General features: G+C 38.5%; 1 protein-coding gene and 1 long non-coding RNA gene across 3 annotated transcripts; both read left to right on the top strand.

Moving 5' to 3' along the window:
• The first annotated feature begins 273 nt into the window (after positions 1 to 273).
• LOC132122621 (uncharacterized) lies at positions 274 to 5412 on the top strand. 2 transcript variants are annotated; one of them, XR_009426413.1, is made up of 4 exons: positions 274 to 359; positions 4727 to 4820; positions 5004 to 5096; positions 5184 to 5412. It is a non-coding gene; the product is annotated as an uncharacterized LOC132122621 (long non-coding RNA). The 2 variants fall into 2 exon arrangements; XR_009426412.1 differs by lacking the exon at positions 274 to 359 and having other exon boundaries at positions 4608 to 4820; positions 5184 to 5411.
• A 5077-nt stretch (positions 5413 to 10489) lies between these two features.
• Positions 10490 to 13727, top strand: ankrd1b (ankyrin repeat domain 1b (cardiac muscle)). Its single transcript, XM_059531995.1, has 9 exons — positions 10490 to 10567; positions 11170 to 11313; positions 11410 to 11508; positions 11578 to 11685; positions 12075 to 12173; positions 12830 to 12928; positions 13022 to 13120; positions 13198 to 13296; positions 13587 to 13727. Exons 1-9 carry the CDS (start codon positions 10541 to 10543, stop codon positions 13671 to 13673), a joined length of 861 nt encoding a protein of 286 aa, XP_059387978.1. The 5' UTR covers positions 10490 to 10540; the 3' UTR covers positions 13674 to 13727.
• The last annotated feature ends 173 nt before the right edge of the window (positions 13728 to 13900 follow it).

Raw genomic sequence — 13900 nt, forward strand, 5'->3', positions numbered from 1 at the left:
AGGCGTCATGCCTCAGACTAAAAGGCTTCAGTCATCGGACAAAACGGCATCGCGTCTCTGACTGAAAAGCTTCAGGTCACAGGAAAAACGACGTAAGGTGTCAGGTCTCATACAATTAACGTTAGGCATCAGACGAAACGGACTAGGACAAAAAGGTCATCAGACGAAACGGACTCAGACAAAAAGTCATCAGATGAAACGGACTCGGACAAAAAGTCATCAGACGAAACTAACTCAGACAAAAAGTCATCAGACGAAACGGACTCAGGTGGAGTATCGCGTTGCCCCGCCCCATGTAACATCACATGCACACCGTTCACAGGAAGTGGTATATAATGGTTGATTGATGGCAAAAGGAGGTAAGCAGCATCTGATATTTTATATTTTTACAGTTTTATTCAAATGTTACACTAAGTCATATAGGGAAGAGAACATGCTTTTCGAGAGTCTTGTGTGCACGTTTAAAAAGTTAGTTAGCTTGCAACTAGCTAGCAACTAGCTTTTATTTTGGCTAAGTAGTAAAATTACCCTTACGAAAAATAACTTCTCCGGTTACTCACATAACCTTAAAGGGTTAGTTCACCCAGATAGAAAAATTATGTAATTAATAACTTACCCTCATGTTGTTTCAAACCCGTAAGACCTCCGTTTATCTTTGGAACACAGTTTAAGATATTTTTGATTTAGTCCGAGAGCTCTCAGTCCCTCCATTGAAGCTGTGTGTACGGTATACTGTCCATGTCCAGAAAGGTAAGAAAAACATCATCAAAGTAGTCCATGTGACATCAGAGGGTCAGTTAGAATTTTTTGAAGCATCGAAAATACATTTTGGTCCAAAAATAGCAAAAACGACGACTTTATTCAGCATTGTCTTCTCTTCCGTGTCTGCTGTGTGAGAGAGTTCAAAACAAAGCAGTCTGGATATCCGGTTCGCAAACGAATCATTCAGTTCACCAAATCGAACTGAATTGTTTTAAACGGTTTGCATCTCTAATACGCAGTAATCCATTAATGACTTAAGCTGTTAACTTTGTTAATGTGGCTGACATTCCCTCTGAGTTCAAACAAACCAATATCCCTTAGTAATGCATGCACTCAAACAGTACACTGACTGAACTGCTGTGAAGAGAGAACTGAAGATGAACACCGAGCCGGAATCGCGAACGCAAACCTCCCTGGCGATTGATGTACGCCACCACTGCCGTGTTGTCCGTTCTGATGAGAACATGACAGTGTTTCACAAACGGAAGGAAACTCTGCAGCGCTAGATGAACCGCTTCCATCTCCAAGCAGTTTATATGCCAGCGCGTCTGGTCCCCTGTCCACGTACCGAATGCTGGTCGGCCATCGCACAGGGCTCCCCAGCCTGATAGTGATGCATCCGTAGTGACCACAACACGTCTGACCACTCTGCCCATAGCAGCACCCTGCTCGAATATGGTCGTGCCGAACCAAGACCAGTGTTGAAGCTGTCTCATGTGCAACAAGCCCAGTCTGCAGATGGAGGCTGCAGCCGCCATCAGACCGAGCAACCTCTGAAATGTTCTTAAGGGGATAGCTCTGCCTTGAACGAAGAGAGCTAGTGTATTGTGAATTGACTGGATTCTCGGCTCTGACAGCTTCGTGATCATAGTGCGCGAGTCCAGTATCATACCCAGGAATGTGATATATTGGCGCGGCTGCAGTGTGCCCTTCTGAATGTTCACAGACAGCCCCAAACCTGTCAGATGGGCGAGGAGTCTGTGTTTGTGTTCCTCGAGAGCAATTCTCGACCGTGCGATGACTAACCAGTCGTCGAGATAGTTCAGTATGCGCATTCCACTGAGCTTCAGGGGAGCGAGCGCTGTATTCATGCACATTGTAAATACACGGGGAGCCAAAGCGAGCCCAAACTGCAACACTTTGAACTGGTACGCCACACCCTCGAATGCAAAACGCAGGAAGCGCCTGTGATGTGGGGCTATCTGGATGTGGAAGTATGCATCCTTTAGATCCACTGCAATGAAGTAATCGTCGGTCTGAATGTGCGCAAGGATCTGCTTCACAGTTATCATCTTGAACGTGCGTTTCACGAGCGCTTTGTTCAGTAATCTCAGGTCAAAGATGGGGCGCACACCTCTGTCCTTTTTCGAAACTAGAAAATAACGGCTGTAAAACCCGGAATTTCTCCGTTCCTCTGGCACTATCTCTACTGCTTGTTTGGCCAGGAGAGAGGAGATTTCTGCCCGTAGCAGCAGGGCGCTCTGTTCTGATACTTCTGTCATAATCACACCGCCGAAGCAGGGTGGTCTGCGAGTGAACTGGAGCGTATAGCCGCGTTTTATCGTGTTGATCACCCAATAAGATGCCGCCGGGAGCGTTGCCCAAGCACTCAGATGACTCAATACAGGGGGTATTAATGCATGCTGCGGCGGGGGCTGTGCGCCAGCCACCGGGGAAGCATTGACCGCTATTTGAATGGCAGGTGACTCGTCCGCGGCTTCTTGCACGGGAACATACATAGTCACCTCCTCGGGTTTCCCCGACCTTCCGCTTTGCGAAACGTCTCTCAGGGGAGAGGCTTCGCTTATATAGCGGGTAATAGTAGAGGGAGGAAGAAAGCTCTTTTGCTGAGGCATGTAATGCATGTTTATTGAAACACGCCCTCTTCACCGCGGGTCCGATGAACACGTCCCGCGCTCTCTTCGCCCTGGCACGAGCATCAGGATCTTCTTGCCTGCCGGGCGCCCTTGGCTGCTAGAGGCCGATTTAGTACCAAAACGGGGCTTCCTGGGCTGCCTCTGGCGGAACGGTGGCTCTGGCTCATGACGCTCTACCACGCTCGGCAACGCGCGCCTGGTATATCCCGCCGGGCGCTGCACTGAAGAAGACCTGGACCTCGCTGCAGGGGGGGCTTGAGACCGTTTCGGCAGGAGATGAGGCATCATTTTAGACTGCTTGACGGTCTCGGCGTATTTCTCCGACAGAGATTCCACCGCGACACCGAAAAGAGCGGTGGGGCTCACCGGCGCATCCAGGAACTGCATCTTTTTGGCATCGCACATGCCGGACAGCGTTAGCCACGGATGGCGATGCAGGACCACAAGGCTGCTCATATTGTGGCCGATTCCCTGCGCGACCTTCTTCGACGCCGCGAGAGCGAGATCCGCCGCCGTGCGCAGCTTCCTGAGCGACTCTGGGTCCGGGCTTCCCTCGTCCAGGAGCCGAGTTTGGAAGTCCTGTAGGATTGCCATCGTGTGGAGGGCAGATGCTGCATGTCCAGCCGATATGTACACCTTCTCGGCGATGTGAGCAGTAGCTCGACATGGCCTAGAAGGCAAAGAGGTGGTTTTCCAACCGGGAGAAGATGCCAGGTGGGCCGCAATAGCATCCTTGACGGGAGGCGGTCGCGCGTATCCTAATTTCTCCACCCTTTCCACCATCGTCAGCAGCTGGGTCACCTGTGCATGGGCTCGGGCTGAGTAAGGGGAGCGCCATGACCGGGTGAGTTCCTCGTGGACCTTCAGCCTGACGGCCCGCGCCGAGGAAGGAACCGTCCATCCATCTCTTAGACGGCAGCTCCTTGGCAGGGCCGTCTTCAGATGGGGCCTCGGACCATCCGTCGACAGAGCTCTCTGCAGTCTCCCGGTTCGCGGCTCGACGGCGGCGGACGGGGGAGAGGCAGGAGATACAGGGCCACCATTACGGGTAATGGCTAGCCTTGCATGGAGGATCTTGATGGGAAGCTCCTCACAGGCAAGACATCCCTATCCTTCGAATGCCGCCTCTGCGTGAGTCCGACCCAGGCACAGCACACACTGCTTGTGTGCGTCCGGGAAAGCAATGGGCCCACCACACATGCGGCAAAGTGACATTTTAATAGTAAAAATCACCGGAACGCGAGAGGGGATAATTGAAGAAAAAAGATTCTGAGGTTTTTGGCGCCCGCCGTCACCTATATTGATGGCTGTCAGCCAATCAGGTGAGGGCGGGTGCGCCATTGGCTATTTGCAAGCAAAAAAACTTTGTTTCATCTCATAAATAATCATAACAATTATATGTATAAAACTTACTTATTTTTGGATGTAACTTTTATGAGTATGATTATGTATAACACACAATAAACACCATGCTAAATCCACATGATTTATAATGGTTTATAAGTCTTAAATCTTGACATTATTTATTTAAAATATATACAGCATCTTACTATCTTATTGATATTACAATAAATAGAGTTAAAATCAAAAGTGCCATATTACACATTCATCTGATCAGATATTTGATATGATGGCTTTTTAAGGAAAAATAATATTTTTATTTTCATTATTATTGTTGTAGTTATTTATAGTGGTATTTGCCTGCTTTGAGTAAAGTAACAAAACAACAATGCCAAGATATGAGACTTATATTATATCTAAGGGAAACATTCTATTGTAAGTTAAGTGGATGCATTATATTCATTGTGTATTATAAATCATAATATTAAATGCTATAACTACAAATAAGTAAACATTATAACATTAAAACTGTTGTTATGATTACTCATGAGATGATATGACATATTACAAAGTTGTTTTTTTTCTAATACATTATGCATTCATTATAATGCCATAAGAATACTCTTATAATTTGTTTTAAATACAGGCTTCATAGGAAGTGTTACCGTTAAGTTTAATCGATAATGTACTTCTTCACTGATGTTATACAATATCCTTATACAAATGAAAAAAAAAAATGTTTACAGCATCTAATGCTTTTATCTTGCAGTGAAACGCATCTAAGAAGATGAATAAAATCAAGTGAGCCACAGAGATGGCATCGTCCAAGAGCACAGGCATGTATTTTTCTTTTCTGCATTGGTAAGAACACTATTAACTGAAAGAAAGTATATGTAAATATTTAAACATCATAGACTAATAATGAACAAGAGTGCAGATTAAGTAACAAATATATAAATGAAAACCACCCAAGATCAGTAAACGATCTTTAACTATTACTGTATTCGTTTTATATTAAGGGAGTTCATCCAGAGGCAGTGAGTGAACTTTGTGTCCTGAAACCAGAATCAGTTGGGAAGAATGGAATCAAGTCTACCTCATAAAAGGCTTACACAGGTAATTCACAACTCTGTTTGTTTGTGTGTGTGCGCACAGCTATAGCTTAATGTCTTCACGACTCATAATTTGTGTTCATTTCTTTAGGTCCCCTTCCAGATGCTGATGTCTTGGCTTCTGGTGCAAAACTAAGTCAGCTTAATCCCAAGCCTTTGCTGCCACACATACTTGAGGGCATGTCAAAAGTAGAGTTGTACCTCTTGGCAGTCCACTTTCATACCAATGTCCCCCTATAGCTGCAGGTGTTCCTGCTGTTAATTTTCCCCCACTACCTGTGCTTGGTTTTGAGTTTGGCTGTAATTTTAAAATATTCCAGATGGACGAGTGCTTGATCCATCTGAAACATTCCAGTTTGGACTAGTGGAGGTAAAAAGCACCTCTGCTGAAAAAATTGCTCAGGTTCCATTTATGAAAATTCAAAGAGGACTAGCCAAACTTAAAGAGACCCATAAGTACTACTGGCAGGTACAAGGTCAGACTGCAGTGACTGGTCTACACTGGTGCCTGACACAAAATCAGATTTCATAATACAGATGATCTGGCGAGATGATGCCTTCATAGCATCATTGAAAGTACTATTATAATGTTTACCTGGATGTGTATCTTTCAGTGGTATGAATGGACAGATTCTGTTCATATTATAGTATGAACCTAAGATTTATTTTTACATTCATAGTAAATATATACTTTATGTAGTTGAGTAGTATGCAGCATATTTTGTAGTAGACCTTTTGTAACATATTAGATACATCACAAATTATAACAATAAATATATTATACTTGCTATTAATAAGAAATATGTACATACCAAGGTGAATACTTTTTGTATTAAATCTTCTGTAATGTATATGATATGCATATTCTTTTACTAGTTGTGTATATTTACATTTGATACATTGTATGATATAACAAAGAAGATTTTTTCATGAGTTATTATAAAAATACTTTTCATTGTCAACTATTTCATTGTGTCTGTCAAATTATTTTCAGGGACATTTTATTTAAATCATTTCATTATACAAAATATAAAATGTTACATTACAATAAAAAAAACAAGTAAAAACATTTAATGATGGTAGGTATTAAAGGTATGCACTGCAACTAACCGAAAAAAAAAAAACTACTATCAAATGTTAACACTGTAACACTACTATTGTAATAACCACAGTCATTCTTAAAAATCTAATATAATAATATACATTCACTGCTCAAGAAACATTGCTCCCTGATAATAAACCATAAAACAGCAAGTATGCCAGATCTGATTAATTCTTCCTGACAAGGTGAGTGGCACAACAGAATCCCAGATGTGTATTTCCTTGACCCTTCTAATCACCCTTTCCACCAGAAGTCTGAGGTGTGCAGTGGCCTGTGTTTTTTCACAGTCCTGTTTGCTGAACTGCTTGGCACATTTGAAAGGTGGAATGATCCGTCTAGCACCAACACTGGAGAGCATATCTTCAATAGTGAACCCCTTGTCTGCCATAACCAACATCTCCACTGCACCACACAGAGCTACCCCAACCAGACATTTGAATGTGGTAGTGCACTTATAACTTCAGAGTGGAGTTTCAGTGATGTAGGGCTTTCACAGCAGATTTCTGTACAGTCCAGGATTACATGCAGATTTGGATTGAACAAACGGTAATTCTCTGGCATGGAGGATCTTATTTGTTGCCTGGACATCTAAATGGGTACTGAATCCAGGTAATCGTCCTGCTCAGCATAGCCACGCTTACCCAGAAAATGTCAGCGATAACTTGATTGACTGAAACAAACAAATATATATTTAATTATAAGACAGAACCACAGTTTTACTACAAACACCATGGTTAATCTGTGGATACCATGATTTAACTATATCGACCATGTGGTTTTTTTTTTTTTTTTTTTGGTTTTTGATAGTAAAACCATGGTTATTTTTCGTGAGGGTAATTTTACTACTTGGCCAAAATAAAAGCTCGCTAGTTGCAATATGGCTAACTAACTTTTTAAACGTACACACAAGACTCTCGAAAAGCATGTTCACTTCCCTATATAACTTAATTAGTGTAACATTTGAATAAAACTGTTAAAATATAAAATATCAGACGCTGCTTACCTCCTTTTGCCATCAATCAACCATTATACCACTTCCTGTGAACGGCGTGCGTGTGACGTCACATGGGGCGGGGCAACGCGATACTCCACCTGAGTCCGTTTCGTCTGATGACTTTTTGTCCGAGTCCGTTTCGTCTGATGACTTTTTGTCCGAGTCCGTTTCGTCTGATGACTTTTTGTCCGAGTCCGTTTCGTCTGATGCCTAACGTTAATTGAGACCTGACACCTGACGTCGTTTTTCCTGAGACCTGAAGCTTTTCAGTCAGAGGCGCGATGCCGTTTTGTCCGATGACTGAAGCCTTTTAGTCTGAGGCATGACGCCTTTTCATTTCATGACTGAGGTCTGAGGATGTCCTAAAATGTACACCGTAAATGCAACATTTCTTGTACATATTATTATTAAAGAACTACAGGGCACTTTTCATAAATATGGTTCAAAAGAATAAATGAATGAATGAATGAATGACAGGAAACAAATAAATAAATGTTGTAAAATGGTTGCCTGAAAAATGTGGGACACAGCTAAATATGAATATATTCATATTTAAAATATGAATACCGTTGTGGTATGATTTTAATTGCTGGAAACAGTCGAGAAGGTCAAGGCCTCTATGGTGGGCCAGGCCAAAAACACAATTGTGACTCTGGACCACCGTAAGTAGCATGGGTATATTTGTAGCAATAGCCAACAATATGTATAAATATGAATATGAGTAAAAAATTATAGATTTTATTCTTTTATTTCAAAAGTCCTTAGGATATTAAAGTAAATTTCCTACTGTAAATATAACAAAACTTATATTTTATTATTAATATGTATTGCTAAATATTGTCATATCTTAACAATCAATATTTCAATGGAAAGCTTATTTATTCAGCTTTTAGACAGTGTAGAAATCTCAATATTGCAAATTTACTCTTATGATTGGATTTGTGGTCCAGGGTCGCAGTTTTATTTATTATTGTGTGAAAATGAATTTCATACTTGTTTACATATTCAAAAACCAAGCAAAATGAAAATACTGAAAATTATACAAAAAGAGTGAAATAATATTTATCTGTATTTATGTATTTAGGATGAAATGTTATAAAAAGTAGCCTTAGCCATAAAAATATTATCACTCTGTTAAGTGATCATAGTAAATATTAAGGTCACTGAATGCTTGCAGATGAATTGCACTGCCAGTTATTTCAATGCTTAATTATTGTTTTTCTGTAATATGACTGCTAAGCTTTCATGCATCAACACTGAGTAATATTTTCATATATTATCACTCAGTGTGATGAAAGGTTTGAAAACTTGCCTCGCACATCTTTGATGTGCCCTAGTGCATAAAAATGTGTCAGCACAAGGTTAGTATTTCATATTGCATATTAATATTGCTCGCGGTATGTTGTACCAGATGGTGACAAGTTCAACACACGTGCCAAATAGTAGATAAATCAGTCACAGTACCACCTGACTGAAACTCAAAGCATGAACATGTGATACATACCTTCAGATTAGAGGCACACTCAACACTGTTTAACATAAGGTTTTGTTTTAAAACATATTTTCATATTTCATGTTTAGATATTTTACAAACAAAAATACTGATTACATTTTTTAAGCCATAGATAAGTTCAAGATGTCTTTACTAAAAAAAAACAATAATGTGACTGCCAGACCTGAGGTTTAAAAAGAGCAGGTAGAGGCTGTTACAAGCTTCAGAAATGGTTGATAAATATTCAGGCAATGTGTTTAGTTACAGATCATCTTTAACAAGCATTTTTGTAACACTCTAACTAAGAGGACAGATAAAACACAACATGGAAGCTTCACATATCAGATTTCCTACTGACCTATGGTCTAAATACCAGTTACAAGATATTGCAATACAGAAAGTCTCATTATTATCTCACTGGAATAATTCCCATATCTGCAATGCACATATTATGATTAAACTGTTTAAAATGCAGTTTCCATGAATCATAAATGACAGAATTGAAAGTCTGTAGATGCTTGGATCCCAGACCATACTAATAATTCAGGTGGTTCAAAATTAATCAACTTTTGCTTAGGAAAATTGTATTTGATTCATTAATGAAATGATTTTGATTAATGTCTCCATTATGTATTCTTATAAATGTACTTACAAGATTACTTAATTATCAACCCTCTTTTTTTGACTAAACATCAGTTACATTTTGTATTGAGTGCAAAATCCAAAATTTCAGAGCAGTTTTACAGCCTTTGGCAGCAATATAATCGGCAGCAATTATAATGCTCATTATAATTTTATTTTATTTTTTCAATTTTTCTTAAGAACCCTACTGATGCCCCCAGATTGAAAGCCATCTCACAAACATTATAATTGTATATATCTCTCCAGTTTTTTTCTTTTTTTTATTAGAAATGTTAATGAGAGAATGTTTATTTTTGTAATCCATATGCAACACTTCTAACTTCTTCCAGTGTCTTGATTTCATGAAGTTCCAAATAATGCATTAACAAATACACCCTTATTTTGCATGTTATACCACTGGCAATATTTTTTCATCTTTGGTGCAAACAAATATTAGTTTTTATAGAAGGAAATATCTCTCTGTCTAACAGCATTGTAACATTCCGCTTGTTAAAATAAGAAAACCTTGAAAATGACGCTCAATTAGACATGATACAATGCTACCAATATTAATTTTAATAGATAAATTCTTCACATCTTTACTGCCTTATTTCATAGTTTTATAGGCCATGGACGTGGGAAACCAGTAAAATAGCTGCTGCCATGCAAGAAAACCACACATGTGACTCATTACTGTAAGTGATTCATGGGCTGCTCAATTAAAAATAGTCACAGGGTGCGAAAATGTTACCTGCTCTTGTAACAGAAGTAATGCAAGTGATGAAACCTAAGAGGAAAATAGCCTCATAAACCAAGACAACTACTTTAATATATGAGACAGTCAAAGCTGATTATGATGTTATAAGTCTTCATTTCACTTCATAACCAATTCCTGTATCTTTGTGTGTGATGTGGAGTGGTGTTCTGTGTCTTGGGCTTCGTGGACTGCTGTAAGTCATCCTTGGATAGACGAGGCTCTATGGCGGTGCATCAAGCTGTCCCAGGTTTAATTTCCATTCCTTAAAATGTTCCCAAAGCATCTGACTTCTGAAAATGTTTTTTTCACCCTCAGCCCCCTTCGAAATGCATCTGACATCACAGTGACGTGGAAACTTCTCAGGTGGGAGGAGTCATTTGAACAACAGTAGCATGATCTCCTCCAACTGTCGCCACCGCATATATAAGTGATGCTTGGCTTGGATGCTTTAATTTTGTCAGAAGAAATTTTCAAGGAAAGTCATGGGAATCCTACAGGACGATGAGCTGGTAAGGGCTTATATGTCTATTTCTAAATGTCTATTTTAAAAAGCAGTTTTAGTGATTTAGTGATTTCCATTATGCATTTTAAATAGTTTCATTTAATTCTTTTGTTTCAAGATTTCAGTTTATTTTGTGCATCTTGGATTTTTAGGTTCTGGGCTCCTTAACTTTAAAAACTGATAATAGCAGGCCTTACTTATAATATTTATAATAACTTATAATACTTATATTATTTGAAACATTTAAAACAAGATCCTCTTCAAACTACTTCAATTGCTAAATAAATGTGAATAGAGATAGACTGTATATACATAGATAACCTCTTTTGGCTATTTATACAAAACTTTTGCTGTTTAAGGGATAATTCGCCCAAAAATCTCATGTCATTTCAAACCTGCATACGCCTTTCTACGAAACTCAAGAATATATTTGAAAATAACTTTTTTATGATCATTCAATGAATTTGTTCTTTTGTGTACCATAAAAGAAAGTCAGTCATAAAGGTTTGGAATGGCATGAAGATGAATATGATTTTTAGGTGAACTATCCCTTCGAGTGGTTATTTCTTTGGTCTACAAAATATAAGTGCTCTAAATTTGTTATTTTAGGATACAGAAATCACAAGTGGAAACAAAGAGCAGGATGACACTCTGGCACAGCATCCTTCTGAAGAATGCAAAAGCTCTGTTGAACATCATCTGAAAGCCTGTAATCTTCAGTGTGACAGTGAAGTCATTTTAAATGGTTTTAATGTAAGATATAGGTTTCTTAAGCATTCCTTTGTATACCTCATGTAGCATATGTTATTAGAAGTGCATTTTATTTGCCATATTTGAATGATTTTGCAGACTGACAACAGTAATAATGACCTCCAGGAGATTAAAGAAAGTCAGAAGATAAAAACAAGTACACCGGTCTACAAAACACAGCCTAAACAAGAGATAGTGGTAAGCATACTTCAAAGCAAATATTATTGAGATTTCAGCTACTCAAGTAATCATCTCATTGTCTCACAGAATGATTTTGTTGATGAGGATGAATTTCTAAAGGCAGCACTGGATAACAAATTGCCAATGATCAAAAGTTACCTCGCCAGAGGTGCAGACCCAAACGCCTGTGATAATGTAAGTGTTTACCCAACACATTGAATAAAAGGCCCCTGACAGCACTTTAATCTAAATGATATATATATATAAATTAAACCCTGGGCAAGTTGATGTGCTGGCAAAGAGCCCCGTCTATCCAAGGATGACTTACAGCTGACTACGAAGCCCAACACACAGAACACCACTCCACATCACACACAAATATACAGGAATTGTTTATGAAGTGATATGAAGACGTATAACATCATAATCAGCTTTTACTGTCTCTATTAAGATATTAAGGGAGTTGTCTTGGTTTATTAGGCTATTTTCTTTCCTAGGTTTCATCACATGCATTACTTCTATTATGAGAGCAGGTAAAATTGTCGCACCCTGTGACTATTTTTAATATTTTTTTTTTTTACTAGTTCAACCGAACAGCTTTGCACAGAGCTTGCTTACAAGGAAATGTGGAGATTGTGCAAACACTGCTGGAGACCGGTGCTTCAATTGAAAATAAAGACAAGGTATTGAATAATTTACTTAATACTTAAGTATAATTGTGCATTTAGTTGACTATGAACTACTTATTTCTATGAATACAAACACACATTAATACTTGAGAGAGTGTACAAGATCAAGAATTAGAAAATATGTTAAACCTAAGCTTCAAATTCATGTGCAAATTTCTAATACAGTAATATACAATTTTATACAATTTTCAAGAAAAGTTACAATTTAATGACTAAAACTGCAACTGGTGTAACCATCAAGCAAAAAGTAGTACAAATTTTCTTAATCCTTGAGTACACGTGAATATATACATCTTTAATTAACATTATAATTTCATACTGTTTAAAAATACATTTAAAAATATTTCAACAAATATTATGAATTAATTCATAAATATATATTTTTGACCCTTTTGATCTTACTATCACATGTTGGTTGCACCTCAGTTTTGCTTTGTTTTTATATTTTAACAAAATGGATGATAAAAGATTACACTAAACTTATTAGTATTTATGGAAGAGGTGATATTTTAGGTGTTATTTTTACTTTGAATGTATATTTAAATAAGTTTTAAAAATGAGCAGTTCCGTGATTGATTCTGTACATCTATTCTATTAATCTAATTTGCATATGAATGGATCATCTTATTATTTTGGATGTACTTAATTAGCTTCAAGCAACTGAAGTTCACTGGGCTTGTCGTGGTGGCAGTTTGCCTGTGCTGGAAGCACTACTTAATCATGGGGCAAAACTGGATTCCAGCGACAAGGTAAAAGCAGTTATTTAACAGCAATTCTATTTTAATAATACAGCTGGTGTGGTCTGACATACTGTCTCTATCGGTTACACTTGACGTCCTCAGCTTCGCAGCACCCCCCTTCATGTAGCAGTCAGGACAGGACATCATGAGTGTGCTGAACATCTCATACTCTGTGGCGCAGATGTCAATGCAAAAGACATAGTAAGAAATTTGGCAACAGTCAGTAAATAAAGTTAATTAATACTTTAATGGTAACTTTAAATGTCATTCTGCATCAGGAGGGTGACACACCACTACATGATGCGGTCAGACTGAATCGCTTCAAGCTTATCCAGCTTCTTCTGTTGCACGGAGGTGACTTAAAACTCAAGAATCGTGTAAGTATTCTTAAATGTAATGCTTATCCTATATACTTTTATCTTGTTGATTATTAATTGGGACGCTATCAGATACTAATAAATGGTAACATGTAGGAAATCAATTCTCACTAAATATCACTAAGATGCTTATTTAAGCTGTGCACAGTTCAATCTTCTGGTACTTATGTAATGCTTATCACTTTTGCTAGTGTGGAAACAGCCCTCTAAAATTATTTTTAGCAGCCAAGATGTTTTTGTAAAGGCTTAGGATCAATATTGATTGGTTATCATTGCTTTGTCTTCACCAGGATGGAAAGGCACCAATGGACAGTGTTTGTGAGTGGCAGAATGGAGCTAAAAACATATTTGACAACTTTAAGGATGAAAAAAAGTAGATGCAATACTTGACCACCATAGGTGTGCTTTGGGCATAATGCATTCAAAAACCTGCATTTTTAAATTGCCTGCATATTACAATCTGATATCTAAGAAAAGTATATTATTGAGCACTGCAGATGATTATTGGGTTTTACAAAAGGAAAAGTTATGCGAACGTTTGACAAGAGTTTTGGAAATTTTAGCACAGTACTTTAACTTTTATTAAACCATGGAGAAGGCAGAA

Source organism: Carassius carassius, chromosome 40 (assembly GCF_963082965.1).
Source record: "Carassius carassius chromosome 40, fCarCar2.1, whole genome shotgun sequence".
NCBI lineage: Eukaryota > Metazoa > Chordata > Actinopteri > Cypriniformes > Cyprinidae > Carassius > Carassius carassius.